We start from the raw sequence: 24,050 nt of genomic DNA on the forward strand, positions 1-24,050 counted from the left end.
CTGTTAGAGAGGGGTCCTGAGAGCCTCAGGCACAGAATTACACGCTCAGTGACAATATTTTCACACTGGTGCTTGCAACTATAACTGTGTAATTCTCCTTAGAGTCCTGAAAGATTGCACTGGTAAACCCTCCTGTCCAGCACTGTGTGAGTGAGAACTTCGCATCCCTAACGCTTCACTTCCAGATTTATAAATAACAGCCTTTCTGTTGAATCCCTGGAAGGCCAGTGAAGTCCTGCACGCTGCTCCGGGATTTTCCATCGCTGTGTGGTTGTTTACAGTCACACCAAGTGAGTGCGAAATGGGAGCGTTCCGAGCTTGCCGTGTTTTTCACGGCTTTGCACCAACTCTACAAAACTGCTCTCAGAGCAACACTCTGCAGAACAAGATCCCCCGTGTTTTGCTCGAGTTTTATAATGACAGCTTCAAAATATACAATATTCCAGGAGGGAAGGGGGATAAGGAAGGAGTCCTATAAAGATTATCTTTTTCTTCAGCAAAAGGCACTGCGAGCTTTGAAGCAAACTGTGGGGGTCAGGCTTGATGAGATGGTCAGGCTTGTAGGGTGAGATTATTTTTTGACATTTGCTCTGCAGTTCTCTGGGCACAGGGAGCAGTGGTGGCATGAGACACAAGACCCTGTGACAACCTCACTGCTTGGCCTCAGACACTATTTAAGCTTCAACTGACTTTACTCTTGGGGGGTTTTTTTTGCAGACACTGCAGGAGTTGGCTTGGGTAGGAAGTACCTGCAAATTCTTCCCATCTGCCATGTGCTCTGAGGGTTCACTTCAGTTGTTTTCAACCAGGTGTGGCCACAAGAACAGAACCACCACCGTGCTGGGGCCCTGGGTTGACTGCTCAGTGGGGTGACCACAGAGTGAGCTCCCTCAGAGGGACTGCCTGTGCTTTCACCTTGTTTGATGTCCCAAGCAGTGCTGGAGTTGTGCTCTGCACATGCAAACCCTGCCCTGAGTGCAGCAGCTCCATCTCCCAGAGCCCACATGCCCCGTCTTGTGCAGCACACTGCTCATGGCTCTGTCGTGTTCACTGACATCAAAAGCAGCTCTTCAGCACCAAGTGGCCAAGTCATAGAGCAGGAAATACAGCAGAGCCATTTTATCACGCAGGTGACATTTTCAAGCCCTCTCCACACTAAGAGGTAATTTGAAAATAAATGTGTGTGCTTGTTTTTCACAAGGGAGGATGGACAGGAAGAGCTCAGTGGTTAGAGCATGGTTCTAAGAACACCAAGGTTTGATCCCTGTATGGGCCATGCACTTAAGAGTTGGGCTTGATGATTCTTGTGGGTTCCTTCCAACTCAGAATATTCAGTGAAACCTTGATTCTGTGAAATCAGGCTCTTCAGTCACAGCAAGCACCAATGATGTATTTTCCAGGTACAGCCGTCTCTTCTCAGTTGTGTGAGATCTCTACCATTTACCCTGTCCCCCTTCTCTTTCTTTTCTTGGCATTTTCTGTTCCCTCTGCTGGTTTGACTTCCTCACCTCTGCTCCTCCCAAACCACTGGGAATACTCATCAGCCAGCATTTCCACAGAGTTTGCCTCCAGCCCCTGCTTCGCCAGAGCTCTGACTGATCTGAAGGAGGTTTTCCCTTCCCAAAGCTCTGCGGGGTTGGTGCCGTGCCCCTCAGGCCAGGGTGTAAGGAACACACATGCAAAGTGGGATGTTGGAAGGTGCTGGCAGCTGGTTGTAGGATGGCTCTGCCATAGAGCCAGGGGCCTTGGGCCATGCTTTAAAACAAACTTGTTTGTCCCCTTTTATCTGGAAACAAAGTGAATTAGTCATTGCAGAGCTGTAACACTCGAGGGGACCTGCAAATGGAGAGCACAAACTAGGCTTGTTCCTCATCATCTTGGGTTAAATCAACAATGAGAAGAATTAAAGATGGCTCAGCAAGACCCTCCTTTTTCCTGGCATGTCTTTGACATGTGTAAAACATTACATTTGCGCATTAATTTCAATGTAATTAATTGTTGTCAGGTTTAATGAATTGAGTGACTGGGGAAGTTCCGTCCTTTACCCAACGCAGAGACCTGTGTAGCAGCAAGGGGATGGGAAGTTTTTTCCTTTTCCTGGAGAGACTTTATATTCAAATACTTCTCTCCACATTTCTGGGGATCCAGCATCATACATAAAATAATCACAGATGTTCGTACAAGTTTCTGAGCACTAATTTAATCTGCAAGTCTCCAAACTGCTCTTCTGCTAAAAATGAAGTGAAAAGTCTCTGGTAGGCCTAGGCTGAAAATTAAGCTTTCTAAGTCTTGAATGAAGGAAGTTTTAACCTCTGTGAAGAGCACAAGTAGAGGCAAGTGGCTCTAACAAATAGCATTTTCAAAGATGCTTTACAGAGCTGAGTGCCTTTCTCACTGGGAGAGTAAAGAGCCAGCACCTCCTGGTGCAGAACACCTCCTTCCCCAGGCCCTGCTCCAAGGACACCTTGTACACTCCAGGGGCAGTGTGGGACACTGGCACAGAGGGAAAATTGTGCATTTCATGCTTTTTGGCATCATTGTTGCTCTTTTCTTATCGCCTTGCTGCAGCTCCTTACATTCCTGTCTCTGTTCCCCACAACTGCTTCCTACTGATGCTACGACATTTCCCTCCTGCTCTTTTTGTTCCCGAGAGAAATCTGACAGCCCTTGGTGTCCCTCCTCTGTGATCTAATTTTTGGCTGATGTTTGCTGCCTATTGCCCCATCCTCACCAAAATGCAAGAGAAACACCCAATGCTGAATAAAAATACAGATTCTGCAGCTCCACCCTGTTGCCTTTTCTTCTCACACCTCGAGATCCCTCTAGAAGCTCTGCATTGGTCCCCCCTCCACGAGAAAGAGCCCTCTGAGACCCTCTGTGAGAGGGGCTGTGATACAGAGTGCCAGGAAATCCTCTCCCAGCTCCTGGCTCAGGTCTCCAGACAGCCTTGCAACAATTCCGGATCGAGGCTTGGATGCCTATTCCGGACAAACTTTCCCAGTCTAGCCCTGCTCCCCACCTCAAGATGGTTCCTCTCAGGCCAGATGCCATATTATCTGGAGCGACTTTCCCTCCCAGCCTTGTTTTCCTCCTGCTCCTGAGTCCTTTGTCTGGCTGCCAAGAGGAGCAGCCCTGCCAGGCCGACAGCTGCTCCGCATCGCACGGGCGCTGCCCCGTGGGCTCCCGAGCCCATTCCAGGCCCGTTCCATCTCCGAGGGGGACGCTCTGCCTTAGGGATGTCATGTACCAGGAGGAGAAAAAGCAAATAGCACCTGTAAAGCTGTCGGAAGAGACTGGAAATGTTTAAAATAAAGAGGCCTTTATGCTACTCTGGGTTTACCTCTGAGATAGCGCGAGTAGCAAGCCTGTTCTCTCCTGCTCTGTCTGGAGGTCTCCCTGGAGAACCACAGAGCAGGAATGAGAAGTTTCCAAGCCCTCAGCCACAAAAGCACAGGCCTGGAATCTCTCTAATGAGAGTTTTCCTCTTTGCAGTTTGCCAGGCAAACAAGCACCAGGCACCAATATCAAAACCAGCCCAGATTCCAATGAAAACCAGCAAAGAAAAATAAGAGCAGAAAGGAAACCACTTCATTTTGCTTGGTAAGAACAGGCAAATAAAGCTATGGAGCTGCCCTCAGCGAGGAGAGGAGATGGGAAGAGAGGAAAGAGGAGAGAGGAGAGGATGGGGGCTTGGGCCAAGGGGCTCATCCTTCCTTGCTGTTGCTTGCAGCAATGGATTATCACGTTATGCCCACATTACAGGGCTTCCCTGCATCATCTTTCCAGACAAACGAGTGCTCCACCCTGCCTGATTCCTTTGGTTTGCCTGGAAGGACTCTCCCTTGTTGCCCTGCAGGCTGGACTCTTGTTTTCCTCCCACTCCCGAGCCCTTGAAGGCTGTGCCAAGGCGTGAGCTGGCACTGCTGGGCTGGGGCACGGCCCTCTGCCTCTGCCTCCCCCTGCGTGGCTGCGGGCCCGGGGCAGGGAATACCCCACCCTTTGGCTGGGGCAGAGGAGCCTCAGAGACCTGCTTTCATCCCAGCCCTGTCTGGGAAAGCTCCTGAACCTGCTCTGCGTCTGGGAGCACAGGAATCCACAGCAAAGCTGAGTGCTGGCTCACCTGGAGTGATTCCTGAAGGCAGGCTGGCATCAAACACCACGTGAAATAATCATCCACGTGGCACCTGCCATGGCTGCAGAGTCAAATCACAGTTTGCTGGGACACACTGGGGTTGAGCATCACAGAAAACCTTCCAAGTGCAAACCAAGTGTCACCAGACCAGTGGCGTGTTCCTGAAACAAATAACCAGAAGCACAAACACCTCTGTCCCTCAGAGCCTGATGGGATCAGAGCTCTGGATCCTGATGGGAGCATCCCTGATTGTTTTGTTACTGGTCATCTGAGCAAAGGAAGTGGAGGAGAGAGTGAAAGCAAAGCCCAGAGCTGGAAAATGGAAATGACTGCGAGGAAAGGAATGTGGAGCTTCACAGCAACTCAGAGTAGGGGGGGGAGAGGAACAGGGGAAAGGAGGTAAATCACAGTGAAGCAGCATCAGTCTCTGGAGTGCTGAGTGTGGCACGGGCAGCTCCTTGGTGGTCTCTGTCGGTGTTGTGGAGCCCTGGGCTGGCACTGCCAGGCACAGCAGTTCTGTCCCTGGGCCAGCCCAGAGCCCAGACACAGGTTTTGCCAGGGTGAGTCTAACACGCCTGCTGAGTTCCTGCCCCAGGACACTGCTTGGAGCAGGAGGGAGAGCCCTGAAGTCTCTTGCCAAGTGACGTCTGTGCACGAGGATGGCTGGTGTGAAGCCCCTGTGCCCAGCTCTGAGTGGGTGCAGAGACTTGCAGTGCCAGTTCTCTCTCCCAGCGGAGGCAGCGGGACAGGGTGATCCCACAGCATCAGGGCTTGGAAACACCAAGTATTTTTAGCAGCCAAATAATCAAATTCTCCCTAAACATGTACCTGAGGAGTGACAGCAGCAGCCTCCTGCCCTGGAGCAGTGCCTACGAGCCCATCCTTCCCCCTCCCAAAGTGAAGAGGGGAGGCCGTGGGGTCCCCCCAGCTCCCTCTGGAGTGGACAGGCTGTGGGTTTTCCCCACGGAGCCGTGGCCAGGCAGCTCCCCCGGCAGATGCTGCATCCTGGCAGCCGCCTCGCTGTCCCTCTGTGTCAGAGTCTGTGCGTGCACAGAAAGGGAGGGACAATCCCGGATGTGAAGGATTTACAGCCCTGGCAGACGCTCCTCACGGGCGGCAGCGTTGGCGATTTAAGCAGCGCAGTCTGAGCCCGAGACTTGCCAGGCTCAGACCCAGCACAGGGAGGCTCCAGCCAAAGGAGGAGCCCCGAGGCCCTGACCCACCTGCCCCAAAGGGCTGCGGGAGGGCAGAGCAGGCCAGGGCATCCTCCCCTCCCCAGCAGCTCGTGGGGCTGGGATGGGCTTTCCTCTTGCCAGAGAAGGGACGAAACACGGGCGCTTTGCTGAGTCCACCCTGGGAAGCAGCGAGGGGCCAGTGGGATGCAGGAGGCTCAGCAGCCTGAGCTGGGATGGCAGAGCTGGGGGGCCGCTCACAAAAGCAGGCAGGAGCTGTCGCCAGGAAAATCCCAATCCCAATCCCAAGCACCGACTGCGTGAAGCAGTTTGTGGAGATTGTGGAGCCCAGCTACAGGATCTTCACTGTTCCATTGCTCCCATTCGTATTCCCTCCAGGTGACTTCAGGGGAGACCTCACCCAGGAGGAATTAAACCACTTGCACTTCGGTTTGTGATTTAACTTTCTCTGGTTAAACCGATACAGATCTTGGTTTCATGCCCTGCAATTCATTGTGCATTTACCAGACACAGTCAGTCCTTCCACTTCATAAACGTGGAAGGAAGGAGCACACAAAGCAGACCTGGACTTCCAAAGGAAGGAGCTGTCAGCTCACGAGCTGCCTCGCTGGCATTTTTAAGGTGTATTATTTACGTACTGGAAAGGAGCCAACCAAAACTTCTCTTAAGACATTTCTCCCTTACTTGCAGAACAAAGTCTACTGCTTTGTGAAAATGAATAATTAAATTCTGAGGTTTGGGCATCTTCATTTATTGCTGAGAACTTGGCATCAACACTTTTCCAAATTTGGGGAAAATGAGAATAAAAGTCAATATAAGAAGATGTACAAACATAAGAGTAGATTAGTCTGTTTATCCCAAACTAAGTCTTTGGATAAAGGAAAGACATTTGCATGCTCTGCATAAAACATGAAGAAGTTGATACTTTCCAATCTTGATACAGTTTTTATAAGCCCTCCTCCCTTTTTTAAGATCATTGCAATTAACATTCAGAGAATGTTGTGAATTTGTTCTCAACTGCTAATAAAGGCAGTTTAATTAACTAGTGCGAGTCCTGCACTCTAACCACTAGACCAGAGGCCCCCCGGGCAGCTGGAGCTCGTCAGCCTTGTATGGCAATCCAGCTACGTCCTGGGGACCTCACTGCCACTGTCCAAGCTTTGCTCGGCCCCGGCAGATGAACCTCAGGATTAAAGGGTGGGCTCAGTTCAGCGCACGCTGTGTCTCACCTAAAAAATCCATTGCGCAGGCTCAAAGGGTTTATGACCTTTCCCAAATCTTCGCTTGCGAAGACTGGCCATTATATATATATATAATTAACTAGTGACATTAACCAGGTTAAGTGCTGGGGATTCAAGGGGATTGAAAGAAAAGCTGTTTGGATCATTACAACAAGACTTCTGCTGGTCTGGAGGATCCTAAAATGGAGGGACGATGAGTACGTTTAAGGTATGCAGATGTGTTGCTGAAAGGTGTTCCAGCATCTCTGGATGGGCAAATTCCACAGCAGAAAATTAAAAGAGGGAAAAAAAGTCCCAACATAGTAGTCAGTTTAATTTGTTTAACAATTTTTTACCAAAAAGGAAAGAACTCAGTACAGAACTCATCGTGTTCAGTTTGTCATTTTGGGGAGTATAACTCTTTCTGCACACTGCTGTGATATTTTCTTGCCAGGCACTCCAAGTTCTGCCACTCTTGGACAGTTGGCACACGCAGGTTTTGGTTGCTGGCACGGAGAACGTGGGGATGTGCAGCACAACTCCTGCAGGATGGAGGCTCTAAGGGTGGCAAAGCTTTCCAATTAGGGCAGGCAATAAAAAGAACTCCTACAATTCAGCTTAAATCCTGCGTGTCTCTGGAATTCTGTCACGTTGGACTGTCAAAGGTGTGACTGAAGAAGTACCAACAGCAAAGTCCTCCTTTAAAAGCTGAGCATGTCCTTTGTGCCAGGGCAGGCTCACAGTGGGTTATTGCAGGGGAGTACAGACCCTCCCCAGGGCTGCTGGAAGGTGCCAAGGCAGCAAACACCCACTTCCAATAAAATTCAATATGTCAGTGGCTGATAAATAAATCGAATGACTTGGCAAATAAAAATGTGATTCTGTGCCTGCAATGAATCTGGCATTTTCCACGTTATCCTCTCCAAATCAGGATTAGAGGCATCAATATGTCATCAGAAATGGCAGTAGAAATGTCTCTTTATCCTTCCCAGGGAAGATCAAGTGTAGGAAGGCTATTCCTCCACAGTGACCCCTCTCATGGAAGTGATGCCCTGAGCACAGCTGAGTTCAGAGACACCAACCAAACTTAGTTCTTATGAAATAAAATGGAACTCACGTTGGTTCAGGTATTTAACGCTGCAGGACATCCCTTAAATCCGAATGTATTTCCGTATTCTGGTTTAGCTGCACCAGATCCTTTCCTTTCAGCCTGTGCTCTCCACACAGATGTCTCAGATCCTTCACATGTGGGGTGCAGGACAACAGAAACCTGCAGGATCCGTTCAGGTGAAAAACTTACATGAGTTTTGGCTTCATCTTAAACCTGTCCAGTTCCTACTCTTGAATCTTATTAGTGCCTCAAACTTTATTCCAAAATTATTTTGGATCCATAAAGAAATAGCAAAGCACATCAGATCAAGGAAGTTCTTGAGGTTTTTACATCTTGTTCTCTTCAGCACAAGTTTTTAGGGGCAACCTGCCCTCAGCTGTTTACAGCCTTTTCTTCCCTCTTTCATGTTTTTCTCCTCAAAACCAGCGTTTTTTCAAACTCAATACCCAACCTAAGGAGGTTGTGTTACTTTGTTCCTCCTGCCAACCCCCTCCATCCCCACGAGCCCATGACACAGAGCCAAACCCTGGAGCTGCAGCACTGAGCAAACCACCCCCCTTCGTTCTCCACCTTCACTGTTCAAAGCCTGACTGACCACAGAAAGGACCAGCTAAGGATTCTCATTTATCTCCAACTCTGAGGTAAATATATGTGTTTTTACCTGACAATTAAGAAATGCATCATTTTTTCTAAGGTAAGAAAGTTCCACTACCTTCATTTTGCACATTTAGACATGACAGGACGCTCAAAGTTTTCCCAGGAAATATTCTACAACACATGCATCATTTCCACTCCCAAACTAGCAAATAGAACAGTTTACCAACACCTGGTCTAGTGGGATGTGCCCCTGCCCATGACAGAGGGGTTGGCACTGAATGGTCTTTAAGGTCCCTTCCAACCCCTTAACGTTCTAAGATTCTATGAAATCCTCACCCTTCTAGAGTGCTTTTAAGACACAGTTCACATTTAATCTGAATGTAGTATACACTTTGACATGTTAGGACGGGATAGAATTTAATTCTAGAACTCTGATTGTAGGAGCTCCCTGAATGCACAACTGGAGATAAAAATAATTGGAAGAAAATGGAAATGTTTCTAGGACTAAAGCTCAAGATCTGAAATGCACTGAAAAGATTAAAGGAAACAAACTCTGTAAAAAAGTCAAATATTTGTTTCGCTGTGTCACTGAAAGACATCAGTTCTCTCAAAAAAATGCATTATACACTAAAAATATAGAATAAAACCACAGAGCATCAAAAGGATCACGGAACACGGACACCGAGCTTTTAAAATACTGATGACAACACGGAACATCCCCAATGCACACACACACCCTGGGAGGTTTATATATGATCTCTATATATTTCAAAGTACACACAAACTGCCCATGTGGCAGGTTGAGAAAATAGGAATACATCTTGGGAAGGGAATGAAGGAAAAAAAACCACAGGAAAACAGGAGTTATTTACATTCAATATTCAGTAGCCTTTAACACCTCTATATACATACAGACTCTATATATGTACAGACTGCGCTGGAGCAGAGGGAAGTTATTCCAAATGCAAAAGGAAAATACAAATTCCCTGGGTAATTCACTGGACAAGCGTTTACAGGTTGCAGAGATTTCTTCATTTACAAAGAAAATACTACACACAGAGTAGACAACTCGCATCTTCAGGGAACTTGGAAGTCCTTACAAGAGGTGTGTGTTCCCAATGAACCACTGGAAATAGTGGAAAACTTGCTGTGGGAGGAGGATTCTAGGAGGTTACAACTGCATTTAATGTGTCAGACATAGTTAACAAGTCATAATTTAGTTGCTGTCAGGGGACAGTTTAAAAAAGAAACCCCAAAATTTGGGTTTCAGTTCTCAAGTCAACTTAATTATGTACCTTCCCCTTCTGCAGCATGAGTCCAAAACTCCCATGGCACAGAAGTTGACACCATTTTACACGTGGCTTTGCCCCTTTATCAGAGACATCTGCCCTCTGTAAGTTTTATACCCACTCCACTGAACATTTTGTACTTCATTTTTACAAAGCAGATCAATACCCCACAAGCAGGAAAATACAGAGACCGTCCTTGCCTGGTAATTTATAGTGACAATTGGTCTCCTTTCCTGCCCAGGAGGATGTTTGTCTCAGGGGCAGTGCTGCAAAGGGACACCACTCACTGTTCCTCACCCCATCCAGTGCTATTTATACTCCTTTTCTCCCCAAGCTGGAGCAGCAGCTCATGCAGAGAACAAACTGCCCCAAACCCCCATCCCAACCACCTGAGCAGGAATTTTCAAGAGAGAAAACATTGCTGGAGCTTGAAGGCTGTTTTTTTTTTCTTTTTTTGCTGTTAACCTTTAAGATGTTTAACAGTCCAGAGCCGTGGCTGCAGCTGTGTTAGTAACTGGGTGGCAAAGCCAAGGCAGTGATGGTGGCAAGTAGCAGAGAGCAGGCAAAGGACAGCAAGTGGAGGAATAGATTTCTGGAATGGGAACGGTTCTTATGGATCTTGGAAGTACTGTCAGCTTTTTTCCCCCTCCAAGGGACACAAGTCTGTGGAAAGTTTAAGAGGCTGAAATAAAATTTCAGCTTGGTTTGCTTATCAATACAGGGAATATCCAGCATTTGCTCATCCCAGCAACATCAGGCTGAGAAGAGCACCTAGGAACTGAGCAAGTCTAAGTAATTTTTTTCAAACGATAAAAAATTGAAAAAAAAATCACTAATTGTGAACCTGGGACTTTTAGAACCATCTCATTAACAATCAAGACCTAAATCATTGTTACCATCTCAGATCCCAGAAGTTTCTACATCAAATAACAATTAAGAGCCAGAGCCAGGGCAGTCCCCACCCAGCCTGCCCTCACTGGCACTTTGGTTCCCTGTCTGCTGCAGTTGTGATCCGTCAACACACTCCTCAAAAATCCCATCTCTGCTCTTGGAATGGATGCCAAATCCATGCACTTGGGGGTATGGAACACAGGAACATCCCTCCCCACACCCTGTGCTCCACAGTTTGCCAGGGCTCTGATGGCACTCCGGCACACTTCCCTTGCTCCCAACACCCACCACCTGCATCCCAAGGATTTACAGAGATGCAGCAGGTGCTACAGCAACAGGGAGCAGAGGATTTATTCCAGGTCTGTATTCCCAGTTAGTCCCAAACATGAGCAGGGGTTTAATCTCCCAACCAGCTCAGGCTGGAGCTGAGGGAGGTGGGCACACTCCCTTCCCTGCCGAGCAGGGGCTCCGTGAGCACTGGGCTGGTGGCACAGGCAGAGTTAACTGAGCCTCAAGGGAAACAATTCCATTAGGGAACACACTGCAGCCTCAAGAGGACAATTCCATAAGGGAACACACTGCAGCCTCAAGAGGACAATTCCCATAAGGGAACACACTCTGGCCTCAAGCTGTGGAACTTCTGCCCCGTTATTTACGGAGAAGCTCCTTCTGACCCTCGGGAGGTGCCACCCCTGCAGTGATCCTGCTCTGGCAGCTGAGCCTTCCTTAAAACACACATTTGGAGCTTTAAACAGAGTTTAGTTCTTGCCTCATTAGCGAGTTCAGCTGAGAGATTTGGGCTGCAAGACAGAAGCCTGGTTAGAGCAGCCTAGAACATGCCAAGTCCTGTCAAATTCCAATTGCACAGACTTGTTAGTTTTTTTGGAATACCGTGATTGCCTAAACAAGACTCCACTTCTTGTTAGTACAATAACTTTTATTTGACATCTACAAGATCATTATCTTGTAGTTTTTTTGGACAGGTTTATACAATCTCAATTTTTCAATAGTGCAACCTGTGCAAGCAAGAAATGACAAACATTGTCCTTCACTTTCTTATAAACATCTACTATTATAGGCAAAACAAAACTTACCCATATTATAGATAAGTGACTATTCACATTTGTACATTACAATTTCTTTTAAACAGCTCCAGATAAACTCTACAATGTCTTACAACATATTAAACAGTATTCAAGTTACTGGGTAACAGAAACAGCACATACAGCGGAACCCTCAAGTGTTTCCCATTCTCTAATTTACAGCTCAAGTAAGGTTTCATCTTACAAGTGACAAATTAAATTACGTTAATGAAGTAAAAAATAGAAGATTGTATGCGAGATGGAAGTGAATTTGCACTTAAGTTTCCATAACCACCTCAGATTAAGGAAATGCTTCAATTTAAGGAAAAACAGGCATCCAGCCATCTTTGCAGTACACATTAGGAATACCATTAATACATTAAAAATGAATTAATTTTAATTTAAGATGTTTATCACAAAAAGAACATGTTGTAGACTCAAATATATAACCCCCAGGAGAGAACCAGAAAAAATGCAACACCTGGGTATAAACACTATAAAAATGCAATAACCAATGCTGTACAACTAAGATTGTGTTTCTCTCTGAATTCCTGCCTCGTGTGTTTATCCTGTCCATGCCCGTTTCCAAAGACATGCACTGTCAAACAGAAACTGGGAAGGAACCTGAATGCATGATGTGCAATCTCTAGGTTTCATGCTTTTATAAACTCAAATTGAAGAGAAAAACCCAATATATGTTTTCTATATATATACTCAATACATGCATTCGAGATCTCCCACAGCAATGGCATCGATGCACTGCGTTAAACCCTGAGCACTGTATGACAAGATAAAAATAAAGCCTGCTTGGGGATTTTCAAGCGTTTTCAAACAAATCGTGGTTTGTAGCTTAAAAGGCCAAAAGTAAAAGCAAACAGGAAGCACTACAGAGAGCATAAGGAAAGACAGATGCACCACCATAAACAACTGCTGGCTTTCAGTTCTACCAACCTTTTTAGATCTCTTTATTCCCAAAGTATTTGAGAGCACACAACTGAACTGAAAAAGTTATATTTCTTTGGAATCTGTCCCTGATTTTTATGCAAGTGATATGCTTTTACAGCCTTTTCCTCAAAACACCAGAGTCAACACCTGTAGCTTGTCCTCCTCCTATGCGTTGCTGAGGTTGGTGATGCTCTGGGGGTGGTGCTGCTGCCAGATCTGCTGCTGCTGCACCGCGAGCTGCTGCGACTGGTCGGACGTCGACAGGAGGTTCACGAGGGGCGACACACAATTTGCAGGAATGATCAAACCTGGGAACAGCAACCAATCAGTTGTTTCATGAACACTTTGTTCGTTAAAACCTCGGGCTGGTGATTCCACCACGTAATTTATGCAACAGCCAGTGAGCGTTTGCAATGTCAAGTCTAATCAGCACAGCCACAAGTTCTGCTTCTCAGAGGTTCATCCTTTCTCCTGCTTCACGACCTTAAAAATTTTGACCCGGTGACAAAATTTATTCTTATGTCACTCACTCTCACATGAAACCAGATATAGGCTATTTTGGCTTTTCTAGTCTCACAGAACTTACACCATCAAGGAAGTTTAAACCTAGTTCCAACATCCTAGAAAACTGTTCCTAGAGGAGGAGTTGCCAGGATATTGCATATCCAGAGGAAATCCACATTTAAAAAAATACGGACATTTCAGTTTCTGAGGTCCCTGCTCTGAGGGCTTCACTAAGAGGTTTAGTGAGAAGACAATCTTGAAGTCATTCTGCACACTTTCAGTAGTCCAAAAACTATGAAAACAATTATTTCAAGTGCCTACTCATCTCTTTCAAGAGTAGGGAGGAAAGTGGAGCCATTATGATTTCAAGGTAGCTTGGCTGGCAGAGACCAAATATGATGTTTTTGTTCCGAGTAAATCAAAAGAACTGAGAGAATAAGTGTCTCAAAGCCTGGCTGAAAACAAATTCTTCCTTCTTTAACCTGCCTCCAAACACTGTTTGTATTACACTGCTGAAATACAGATGTCAACAGCTGTAGTTCTGCCCCTCCCCAACAGACACTCTGACAAGCCTGTTGTCTCAGAAGCATCTTTTACACAAGTCTGGGACAAAGTGACAACTTCCTTCTCCTCCAAGCTGGCAGTAAAGGAGGAGCAGTGCACTTACCTACGATCCTCTGCCCATCCTCTGTCCTCAGGCGAACAATCTGCATCTTCACATTTGTCCCACTCACAGAGGCCAGAACTCCTTCCACCTTTGTCCACACGCTCAGCACGGAGCCACACAGGACGTAGTAGGTCCGGCAGCGCAGTCCCACCTCACACACCAGTCCCAGACCTGCCTTCTTACAATTGCCTCTCCTACAGACAGAGGGGGAAAAAAAGCTTTCAAAACAATTCTGCAAAACAGAAAGTATCTAATTTCATTAAAAATGAGACCTGAAGTTATTTAAGATGTTATTCAGAGTCAAGTGAGGGCTGTGAGACACACTAAGGGACACCAGGGCTCTGAGGGTGAAGTGCTCTTCAAAATGTACAGAGTCAGAGACACTGCCATTCTCAGGTGACCTGCATGATGGTATGTGAAACAACACTGGGATCTGATCAGTGCATTTCAGAAGCTCCAATATCAATCTGAAACTTCTACCAGTTGTGCTGTTCCTCAGGAATTCAGCCATAGCTGAGTTCAGACACACAACAGGCAGCACAGGAACAGCTGTTTCTCCCATCCATCTCATCTCTACCCAAAGTATAAACATTTCCCCCCCAAATAACATCTGAACTATCAGATCACAATAACAGCTCAGCTCAAGACACTTCGAGCACAAGCTACTCCTGGGTCATTGCACTTCTACTGAGTGTAATTTATACAAGAGCATTCATCTCATACATTAGGACTTTAGGGTGAGTGCAAAGCTTCATGTTTTCACTTGAAAGTTGGGTCATTTGACTGGTCATGGGACAATTTCTCTTAAGGAAGATTTCACAAGAGTAAGAGAAGAAGTGATAAACCAGTTAGAATGAAAGCCCTGGTGTGCACACAAACACTGACCAGTAGGCGTGGGTGCAGGTGTCTGCAGAGGAATTGTACTGCTCCAACCAGTGTGGCAGAGCATCCTCAGAGGGCACCTGGAAGAGTGGGAAAAAAGGAAAACACATCAACACTTACACAGAACACAAGCAATTTGTTCATTACTGTGAGAAAAGAGGGAGCACCAACACTATGATGGTGCAGAGGTACAGCATCCTACAGCCTAACTTCAAAAACTGTCCATCCCAAAGAATGAGCAAAATGCTCAAATGCAGCAGAACCTCAGAGCTTTTTCAGTAAATCAACCTGAACTGCTTCCTCAAGTTTTTACAAATTCAACACTTGCTAGAGAACCTCTTTTTGTATTACCACACCACAGATAATTTATATTCAGAGAATTTTGGATTTAGGAATGCCAAAACCATGTAGACCTGCTTAAAAAGACCTAAATACAAGCCCTGCTCTGGAGAAAGAAGCCTAGTTTTTGACTTGCCAGAATTATATAAAAATACCAGAATAAGAAAGCCCTTATACTTATTTTCAATTTTTTTCCAGTTTAAAACAAACATAATTTTAATGGTTACCTTCTTATATTTCTTTTTCAGGTCTGCACATGTTTCTAGTTTGAGTTGTTTCCCAGTATTTGGTCTGTATATTAAAAAAAGCTTCTTTTTAGGATTCACTTCTTTTACTAGAATTGCTGTTTTCTTGTTATTTCTTATCTGCAAAAAGAAAGACAAACCAAAAACTTCCTAAATTTAAACATGATGACAGTGTCTTAAGTGATTCCATTCTGTGTTCTTTACAGAGTAGTAAGAGTTTGTAATACTACAACCAGGAATAATAATACACCTCTAGAACACAGTGATCCACATTAACCTCCCAGCTTTTCCCTCACAGTGAAAGCATCTAGTTTTTTGATACAGGTTTAAATAAGAGCTATTATTTTGGGCTCATATTCCTATCAAAAAATATCCCGAGCAGCTAAAAGGAGCACTTCATACTCATCATTAAAAACAAATTTAAAATGAATTTGTAAGACTCAAAAAGTATCTTGCAAAACTGAGCTGTGATTACTTTGAACAGTAAATTTTTCAGGTTACATTTCCCTGAACATAAACCAAGAGACAGAAGAACCTTACCTGTAGTGATAAATAAAATCCATCATCTGGACCTGTCTGTTCAGCCCAGAGCTTTGTTGCTTCATCCCAAGACATTCCTCTCTCCACACTGATCTACAAGAGAGTGGGAGTACTTGAGTGGGAACAGACTTTAAAACAGTTATACACACAGGAACTAAACATGTTGTAAAAGCTTTTAGTATGTCAGTTTTGATAAAGATGATACAGAATTAACTTACTGTGTACAGCTCTACATGTCCAGAGGTAGAATATCCAGGAGTTAAAAACTTCTTAACATCTGCCTTCCTTACTTTCTCATCCCCAGAGCCCAAATCTGAAAAGGAAAGCACAGTTTTATTCTGTTTCTCTGTTCTCACACAAGTACAAGAGTACTGACAAATCATTTACTCACCTAAGATGCCCATGTCATATCTCCCATTCTTTTTAGCATTTTGAATAACTGCATTTAACGTGTCAGAGAAGTACTGGAACAAAGCGTTCTGCTGATGGACTTCCATTCCAAGAATTCGATTCAGAAACTTCCCTATATTGTTATAATCTTAAAAAAAAAAGAAATACATGTTTTAGGTCAACAAAAATTAAGTTTGATAATAACAAGCTCTTAATCACTACTCAAAGAGTCTCAAAGACTATTTAAATCCATTCTTTCAGAAATGGAGAAAACATTACGCTCTTCAAAAGAGTAACTTCTTAGATAGTTGAAGATAGAATAAGTTCAGTCCTGTTGCTAGGAATCCACTGTCATGGCATATGATATTCCCAGCAGCATCCCAAAGATACACTGAACACACCAGTACCTTTATCAAGTGTCAGTATTCCAGATCTGTCTTCTACATTTATCAAGCCCACGCCGATCAATCCCTGACGAACATCTAGGAAAGAGAAGGAAGTTCAATCAGAGCTGCTTTGCCATCTAAAAATAACCCAATGAAGTAACAGCTTGTTTAGCAATGGGATCCAATTCCAAAACTGTGACACCCCTCGATTCCATTACTTACAATTTCTACCTAATACATCAATAAGCAAGACAGGACTTTGCCTTCTGTCCCTCCAGGAAGCAGAGGCAGTGAAAACCACCAGTGGCACCATGGATGAGAACAAGATATCACAATGGATAATGGGAAAGTGTAGTTAAAGAACTGTATATAATAGTCAGGCCAAGCAGATACAGAACATTCCTTTTATTGAGAGTTCACGGATCTTGTTTCATACGTGAACTTCAACATTCAAGCAACGTGCACAGACTCTCCCTGGCTGTTATTCCCATCTGTCCCAGCTGATCAGTTTAAATAGTAACAATGTTTTACAGCTCTCAAATTATTTGCATTTTCTGCCTACTGGAAAAGGATCAAAAGAAAGCTATTGCAGCCAGTGAATTATCTTACCTTTGAAGAAGTCTCCAGGAAAATCAGGAGGAGGTGAGACCATTGGGGAGTCCAAGTTCACAATGGATTTCATAACAATCTCCAAAGCATTTCTGCCATACTGTGAAAGGAAAAGAAAGTTATTCTATCAATGGGATCCAGTCTTTGTGCCCCAAGCACATGTACTTTGATTCAAAATAAAACATTTTTCTCTGCAATAGTAAAGGGAATTGGTTATTACCTTTATGTAGTGTGGCTTATAATTGAAAACAAAGCAGTCTTAATTTCTAATTAGAACTGCCAAATCAATCTTTCAGCTGTGATGGAAAGGACACACCATTTAGTTAAGACTTTGCCAAGGCAGAACAGTGATTTACACACATCTGTGTTCTACATGGCTTGGCAAACAGAATTAAGAATGTTACTGGCTACCTCAGAAAATGATACAGTCAAAGGTAGGAGATGGGAAAGATCCTTCCTCAACAGGTCATTTGTGGAATAAGCACCACAGCACAGGTTTTCCAACAAAAATAGAACCATCACCTTGTTGTCAAAATTGAATCTGCTGAGGTCTCGAGTTTCTGTGGCCCTTCTGTCCCCGTGAGTGAGGGCTCCCTGTTAAGACACACAGTTGTCATTAAACAGAATTTTAAGAAAAAGAAATCTAATTTGCATTTTCTCAAATGAAGGTTCAGACCACTTGAAACAATCTTACCAAGCTCTCCAGTCTTTTTGCGACTATGGATGCAAATCTTTGCTCTCCTGCCAGTTCAGAAATGAGGAACACATACTCTGGAGCAGTCACTTGGTTGGATCTGTGAGTTCTTCCTGGATAATTAAACAGAAGCACGTATGTTAAATAAACTCCACTTCGCGGAATATTTCTAATAAACTATGAATTGTGTAGAGTGAGGAAAAAAGCTAGAACTTAATCCTGCTGAAAATTAAGTTTGTGCCATATTACAGCCAACAGAAGGCAGCACAGATGCTCTAGAGCTGTGGCAACTTTTAAAGACACTGGATACATGAATAAAACTCCAAAGCTGCAGCACAGGCTTGTTTGCAAGGTTTCTTTCAAAACTTTCAAGACAATTAGCTATGACTGCAGAAAAAGCAGATTCTGCTCATGAGTAAAGAAGACTGGAGGGGTCCTTAAGAGGTCACCTACTCAATCTGATCTCCCGTGAGTCAGCAGTAAACTGAGGCAGTATTACTAAGTTTGCCAGAGAAAGGATACAAAAAGAAGTCTTTACCAAACTGCTGTATTGCTCTGTCTGCACTCCAGGGCAGCTCCAGGGTCATGTGAACTCTCCGTCTCTGGTTCTTGGCTCTCCGATCTGCTTGCAATGATATCCCAGAGCTGGCAGCCTCTGAGATGATGGCAATGTTCTTGGAGGAAGAAAAATATAAACCCAAAATCAAGCTTCAGTTTTCAGTGTCCAAGAAAAATCTCATTATACAGCTATTAGCAAACATTAGAGTGGAGTGGTGTCACTGTTACTTGGTCTTCCTATCGCAAGTAGGAGGGAGGGGAGACAAGGTGTGGTTCCCTTTATCAGTTAGAAATGTTAATTAATTTTTTTTGACTGAAAGGAGTGGGTTTTGCTTCTTTACTTTTCAACATCATCTCTGTACAAATGAAAACAGGTGGTACATGCTGCAGTCTTGCCATCCCAGAGAGCAGGTTGCTCTGACATTGGCCAGCACTTCAGAAAGAAGGGAGGGGACACAGAAACTTGTTCCAATAGTAACACAGAAGACAAAAAGTTGCTGCTATTGCTGTATAAGGAGGAGGATCTGGACACTCTGGTGCCTTCAAAGAATGTACGTGTTTGGACTGTGCACAAGTCACTTACAAGAACTGAGTCTTTACCCTCAAGTGTCACAACAGACCACACAAGTCCCACACAGTGACATGTACTCCATTTGCCCTCTTGTGGCAGCAAGGCCCAAGTGAACCACTGGGAAGGGTTTTTCCCCCCTCCTTCTTTATCACCTTCAATCCTACCATCATTCCAGTCAGGATTTTCTTTCAGATTGCAATGTAAAGGACAAAAGCCATCACTCTTCCCAGCATTACTTCTCAATCCTTGTTAGGGTTAACAACCTCACCTTGTCTCTGAAAGTTTTTTCATACCAAGTCAGTGGTTTTCCCCATTTCCCAGTTTCACTATTACCTCTTGGAAGGAGAGGTACACAGTTATCCAGATCAATGAATCAGAGATATGAACCACAAATCTGCCTTTTAAACATGTTTTGTTTTACAAGATCAGCTTAAAGGTGCAAGCTTTTGGTTTGGCACATGGGTGCACACCTCAAGGACAAGCCTCTGAGGTTACCCAAACTACTGTCTGACCTTTCAAGCACAGTGGAACACACTGATTTGAAAAACAAAACACACAGCAGTGAACAGAAAATGCTTATTAACTAGTACTTATAGTATAGGCCCTCTCCAGCTCTCCTGTAGCTCCCTTCAGGTACTGAAAGACCACAATAAGGTCACTGGAACTTCTCTTCTTCAGAGAAAGGATAACTCTTAGACATATTTCTGTAATGTATTTTGATTTAAAATTGACATATAACAAAGATGTCTCAGCATTCCAGTGCAATTTTTCATTCCTTCTCCTCCCATTGCTAATGAAAGCATAGTGAGAAAGAAGAAACCACAATTTTTCACTCCTTCTTTCATAATTAGGCAATACTTTATCCCAATGCTACTACGAGTCACTGTGCAATGATGGCTGAGCCACAACTCAAAAGCTTGGTGTTGCCATGGCATCTGGCATGTTTTATCTCTTTAAGGATTACCTTATCTCCATCCATGAACCTCTGCTTTTCTGTGATGTTCAGGATTTCCACAGGCACGTCCAGCTCAGACCTGGACTCGTAGGAAATGCTGCCGTCGTCGTTGCTCACAACCCGCCCTTTGCGGCCCGTCATCTTCCAAAGGAAAAGGGAACACAAGCTCATTGTGGCAATATCAAAACCACTCCATGACCAAAAGCCCCAAGCAATATTGCTATTTATTCGTGTCCCAACCTCAAAATAGAGTCAGCAATTTACTCCAAGTGCAAAAGTACATTAGAGAACCTGGGTTATTTTTTGGTTGATGCCGTGACCCGCTATGTGGAACACTGATTTAGAGGTAACTCAGGGAACCAAAAAAAGCATAACAAAGCATATCTATGTAAAAATGTCATATTATGCTACTGTTCATAAGGGATTTACCAGCAGTACTAAGAAAATAAACTCAACAGATAGCTTAGAGTGTCATTAATTTTGACAGGGCCTTTTAAATCACAATGATGTTTCTACTTGATAGAGACAGGCAGCTTGAAGACATATTTCTGAAGTTATTGAGAAAGAGAAAATAATTAATCAAGCTTTTCATTAACACATCCAGGTCCTTCATCTCCATTGTCTTAGAGGATGAACTAAAGCTTCAAATTGACTGCAGCTAGTTAGAGAAACAGACCACTATAAAGCAAGAGAAACTGGTGTGATTTACCCAACAGGAAACTATCAGGCTCTGAAATGACCTGTTCATCCATTCAGAACTCCTCTCTGTATTCTAAAACAATCTTCAACTTTCTCTAATTCAGAGCCACCCAGCAAGGTAACCTCTGTTCTCACCACCTGTGAGATTACTGCCTAAAACTGATGAGCAAGCTCTTTAAAAACACACATTTTTCTACATGTGAACATCAGCCTACCTCTGCAACATTTTCAGGACCACCCAGTTCATCTATAAGCTCATCCAGTGTATTAGGTGGAAGATCTTCAGCCAGCTTTTCCAGTTTATCCAGCAGTTCTTTTTTCATTTGTTGGGCCCTTTCAACAGCATCCTGACTCGTTACAAAGCTGCTGTTTGTGTTGCTGTTTGCTGAAATTTAAGAGAGACTCTTTGAGATTTAGAATTTTATTGCCCAACTGCTAAGAAAGTGAATCAACATCAAAAACTTCTTACCAGACGTGTTGGTACTCGAGGTGGTGGTACCAACAGTGGAAGTGAAGCAGCTGGGTCGTTTGGATCCCAGGCCAGAGGCTAGTAAGGCACTTTGAATGGAGTCTGGGTCTATGCTTTTCTTCTTTTTCTTTTCTTTATTTTTTTTATGCTCTTTTCTAATGAGCCAGGGATCTAAAGTTAAAAATTTCAAACATTTACTGAACAGCCAATACTTCCCTTTGAAGGAAATACATACTCATTGCAAAAAGTGACTTACAGAAGTCTGAACTCCAGTGTGTAAAATCTAATTGAAGATTTACATTCTAATGCTAATTCCAGTCTCATTAGGACTAAACTACGTGATTAGCAAACACTTATTTGTTCTTCATTGAAATGGTTAGGAAAGATTTTCTGCTTATTATTTGCAAATACAGCTACTTGCTTGATGAAACACAAGCTGTCTTACCATCTTCATCATCCTCACTGGATTCATCTCTGAATGGGTTGAAGTCATCATCATCTCCAGAACTCAAGAATTTGGAGCTCTCATTGTCACTTTCTTCATTATCTGAAGCATCAGACTCACTCTCACTCTCATCAGAGCTGCTGCCTGCAAGGCCCCCTGTCTTGCGAGCTTTCTTGGCTTCTCTGCTTATCTCCTCACCTGATCCATCACCCCAGAAGAAAAAGAACTTAGTTTAAAGCTTGTAGTCAACACTTTGAGGTTTGTGTTACCACTGCTGCACACAAACTAGAAAAATACTCAATTTCTAAAAACAGAACTGTTTGAAAGAATCTAAGTTCTAAGCAAAATCTCTCTCCCAAGTTTTTTATCATCACCTACTTTTGGGCAAGAAGATAATCAGTTTGGGAATGGGGTGTATTAGGCTTCTCTTTACTGAGCCTCAAGAAAAGAAAGCAATTATTTGTGTGACTGCATCAGGAAATGGCTTGTGCAAAGCATTTTGCACCCATAACAGCTCAATCCAATTTTGAGCAAAAAGTACCCAAAATGTACAGGATATAGTGCTTCAGCAGCAGTTTTAAATCTAATAATGGGAGTCTCCAACAAAAGTCTCAGAGACCCGCAATACACGCTCTTACATGAATGACTGTACAGATATTCCCATATTTTATCCAAAGTTCACTCCTAGGCAGCTCTGAAGTTGCCATTTCCACTGTGGCATTAGTGTAAGAACATCAGCATTACCTTTTCGTTTCTTTATCTTGTTCTCCTTGCAAGGGCTGTCTCGGGGTGAATTGTTGTTACTTTGAGCAGTCAAGTCAATTCCCAACAAGCTAAACAGCTTCTTCCTGTCGGGAGCTGGAAAGTGCTTTTCAATAAGAGACTGGAATACTCCTCTGTGTAAGAAAAGAAAGAGTTCTTCAGTGGAATTTGCATTTATTTAAAATACAAAGCTGTAACATTTTAACTGCTTCAGCTCTCTGAAGAATGATTCCTTATGAGTGCACAGGAGCACTCTGAATATTATCACCTGTATTGCTGTATTTGTCACCTTGAAAGCAGGAGACATTTATTTTACAGCATTGTTACATAAAATCTACTAAATCTGGTTTTGATAGTAAGTGGTATTTGCTACTGCTATGTTTTTATTGCTCGGTTTAAGTAAGAGATTAATTTAATTTATTAAGATTTCCAGCAAGGCAGCCTTGGGATTGGCTCTGGCTCATCTCATAGAAGGAAGTCATGGTTTGCAACCTGCTCTGGTTTAAGTGCAGTGCACACTCAGCAAGTCTTCCCCTCCTCCCAGTTTGAGTAGAATAGCACGAGCTGTTCACACCTGAAAACATTCTGGAATGACAGAAGAACTAGGAACTAACCAAGGGGTCACCTGAGCAACACTGTCAGATCTTAGGTACAGGAAGCTGCAGTAAAGAACATCAGTACTAAAGGATTCCCAACTTTCTGTGCACTGATGAACTTTTGACACATAAAAGGACAAATGACATACACACATACAAAACCAGATGAATGTTAGTTTTGTAAAGAACAGTTCTAAAACTTCAGTCTTACTTTGCTGTGGAAACAAAGTCGTTCAGTTCACCTCCACCTTCCTCCAAAGCTTCCAATGTTCTCGCTTCCCCTGTTGACTGCAGGCCAATGACAACACACTAAGGGACAAATGAACACCACACACTGTCACTAGGTCTGAGCTGCAAGTTTATTTTGCCTGAATTTCTGCTCATTAAATAGCTTCAATACCATAAAGTACAAAAACATGGCTGAAAACATTTGCATTATATATATAAAAAAATCATTTAATAGCTTTACAATTAAGAAAAATATTTAAAAATAGGTTGTGGTCGACTTACTTTGCCATTCTTGATTTCCTCCCGAGCAAGCTGCACCACTCTCTTCACCTTGGAAGCTATGCAAAGGTACTTGAAAAACCTCTGGTGTGCTGACCAAAACTGCCCCCACATGGACTTTTTCATGCGCTGCTCCGCGTCGATGAGATCGGCCGCCTGCTGAAACCTCTCCCGAGCACTGACCCACTGAACGAGACATCGTGAATGGCTTTACAGGTTGTATTTGAAGGCTCAGAGATACATTGTTTAACATCCAAATAAAGACAGGAGAGTTTAAAGCTACAGTATTATGACACTGCACTTTAAGGAAACTCATCAGACAGCAAAGCTCACAAAAAAACCCCAGCTATGGCTTAGTAAATTAAGCAATTACTCTCCATAAAAAGCAGATACATTTGCATTATAACCAGAGCAAACATACACAGTATTTTCTAATTATCTAGCTTCTCCATTAATACATTAAGGTTAAGAAAGCAGAGAGCACTGCCCATAATTAATTATTAAGCACCATCCCAAGAAGAGAAAAACCCACTGCCTTGGTTTGCCTAAATGGAGGCAGAGGAGCACAAGAGTAGGACCAATAGAACAGCTTCATCTTGGGCAACAGTGACCAAAGTGTCTGAAGTACTGCTAGAAGGCAGTGGATTTTGGCAGGTACTGGAAGATACAACCAAAACTGCACCTTTGATGACTCAGAACAAAAATTAACAGCTTTTGCCAAGCCTTAAAAGGAGAAATCTTTATATTAAAAGACACAAGGAGATGCCATTCC

At 43.7% G+C, this 24,050-nt stretch overlaps 1 protein-coding gene across 2 annotated transcripts in view; it reads right to left on the reverse strand.

The window, feature by feature from the left end:
* Window positions 1–8,993: 8,993 nt before the first annotated feature.
* Window positions 8,994–24,050, reverse strand: part of SBNO1 (strawberry notch homolog 1) — a 32,780-nt gene continuing 17,723 nt past the window's right edge. For both annotated transcript variants that reach the window (XM_064675148.1, XM_064675149.1), the window contains exons 14-32: window positions 23,282–23,464; window positions 22,983–23,080; window positions 22,158–22,309; window positions 21,414–21,611; window positions 20,969–21,139; window positions 20,715–20,884; window positions 19,810–19,941; window positions 18,255–18,390; window positions 17,717–17,829; window positions 17,545–17,616; window positions 17,023–17,122; window positions 16,435–16,509; window positions 16,029–16,175; window positions 15,856–15,950; window positions 15,638–15,730; window positions 15,080–15,217; window positions 14,517–14,593; window positions 13,632–13,825; window positions 8,994–12,768 (exon numbers count right to left, since the gene is read on the reverse strand). In XM_064675148.1, the coding sequence (XP_064531218.1) occupies window positions 12,626–12,768; window positions 13,632–13,825; window positions 14,517–14,593; window positions 15,080–15,217; window positions 15,638–15,730; window positions 15,856–15,950; window positions 16,029–16,175; window positions 16,435–16,509; window positions 17,023–17,122; window positions 17,545–17,616; window positions 17,717–17,829; window positions 18,255–18,390; window positions 19,810–19,941; window positions 20,715–20,884; window positions 20,969–21,139; window positions 21,414–21,611; window positions 22,158–22,309; window positions 22,983–23,080; window positions 23,282–23,464 (2,487 nt within the window). In that variant the 3' untranslated portion in view covers window positions 8,994–12,625. The remainder of the gene's footprint in view (window positions 12,769–13,631; window positions 13,826–14,516; window positions 14,594–15,079; window positions 15,218–15,637; window positions 15,731–15,855; window positions 15,951–16,028; window positions 16,176–16,434; window positions 16,510–17,022; window positions 17,123–17,544; window positions 17,617–17,716; window positions 17,830–18,254; window positions 18,391–19,809; window positions 19,942–20,714; window positions 20,885–20,968; window positions 21,140–21,413; window positions 21,612–22,157; window positions 22,310–22,982; window positions 23,081–23,281; window positions 23,465–24,050) is intronic.

This window comes from Pseudopipra pipra, chromosome 18, assembly GCF_036250125.1.
Source record: "Pseudopipra pipra isolate bDixPip1 chromosome 18, bDixPip1.hap1, whole genome shotgun sequence".
Lineage (NCBI taxonomy): Eukaryota > Metazoa > Chordata > Aves > Passeriformes > Pipridae > Pseudopipra > Pseudopipra pipra.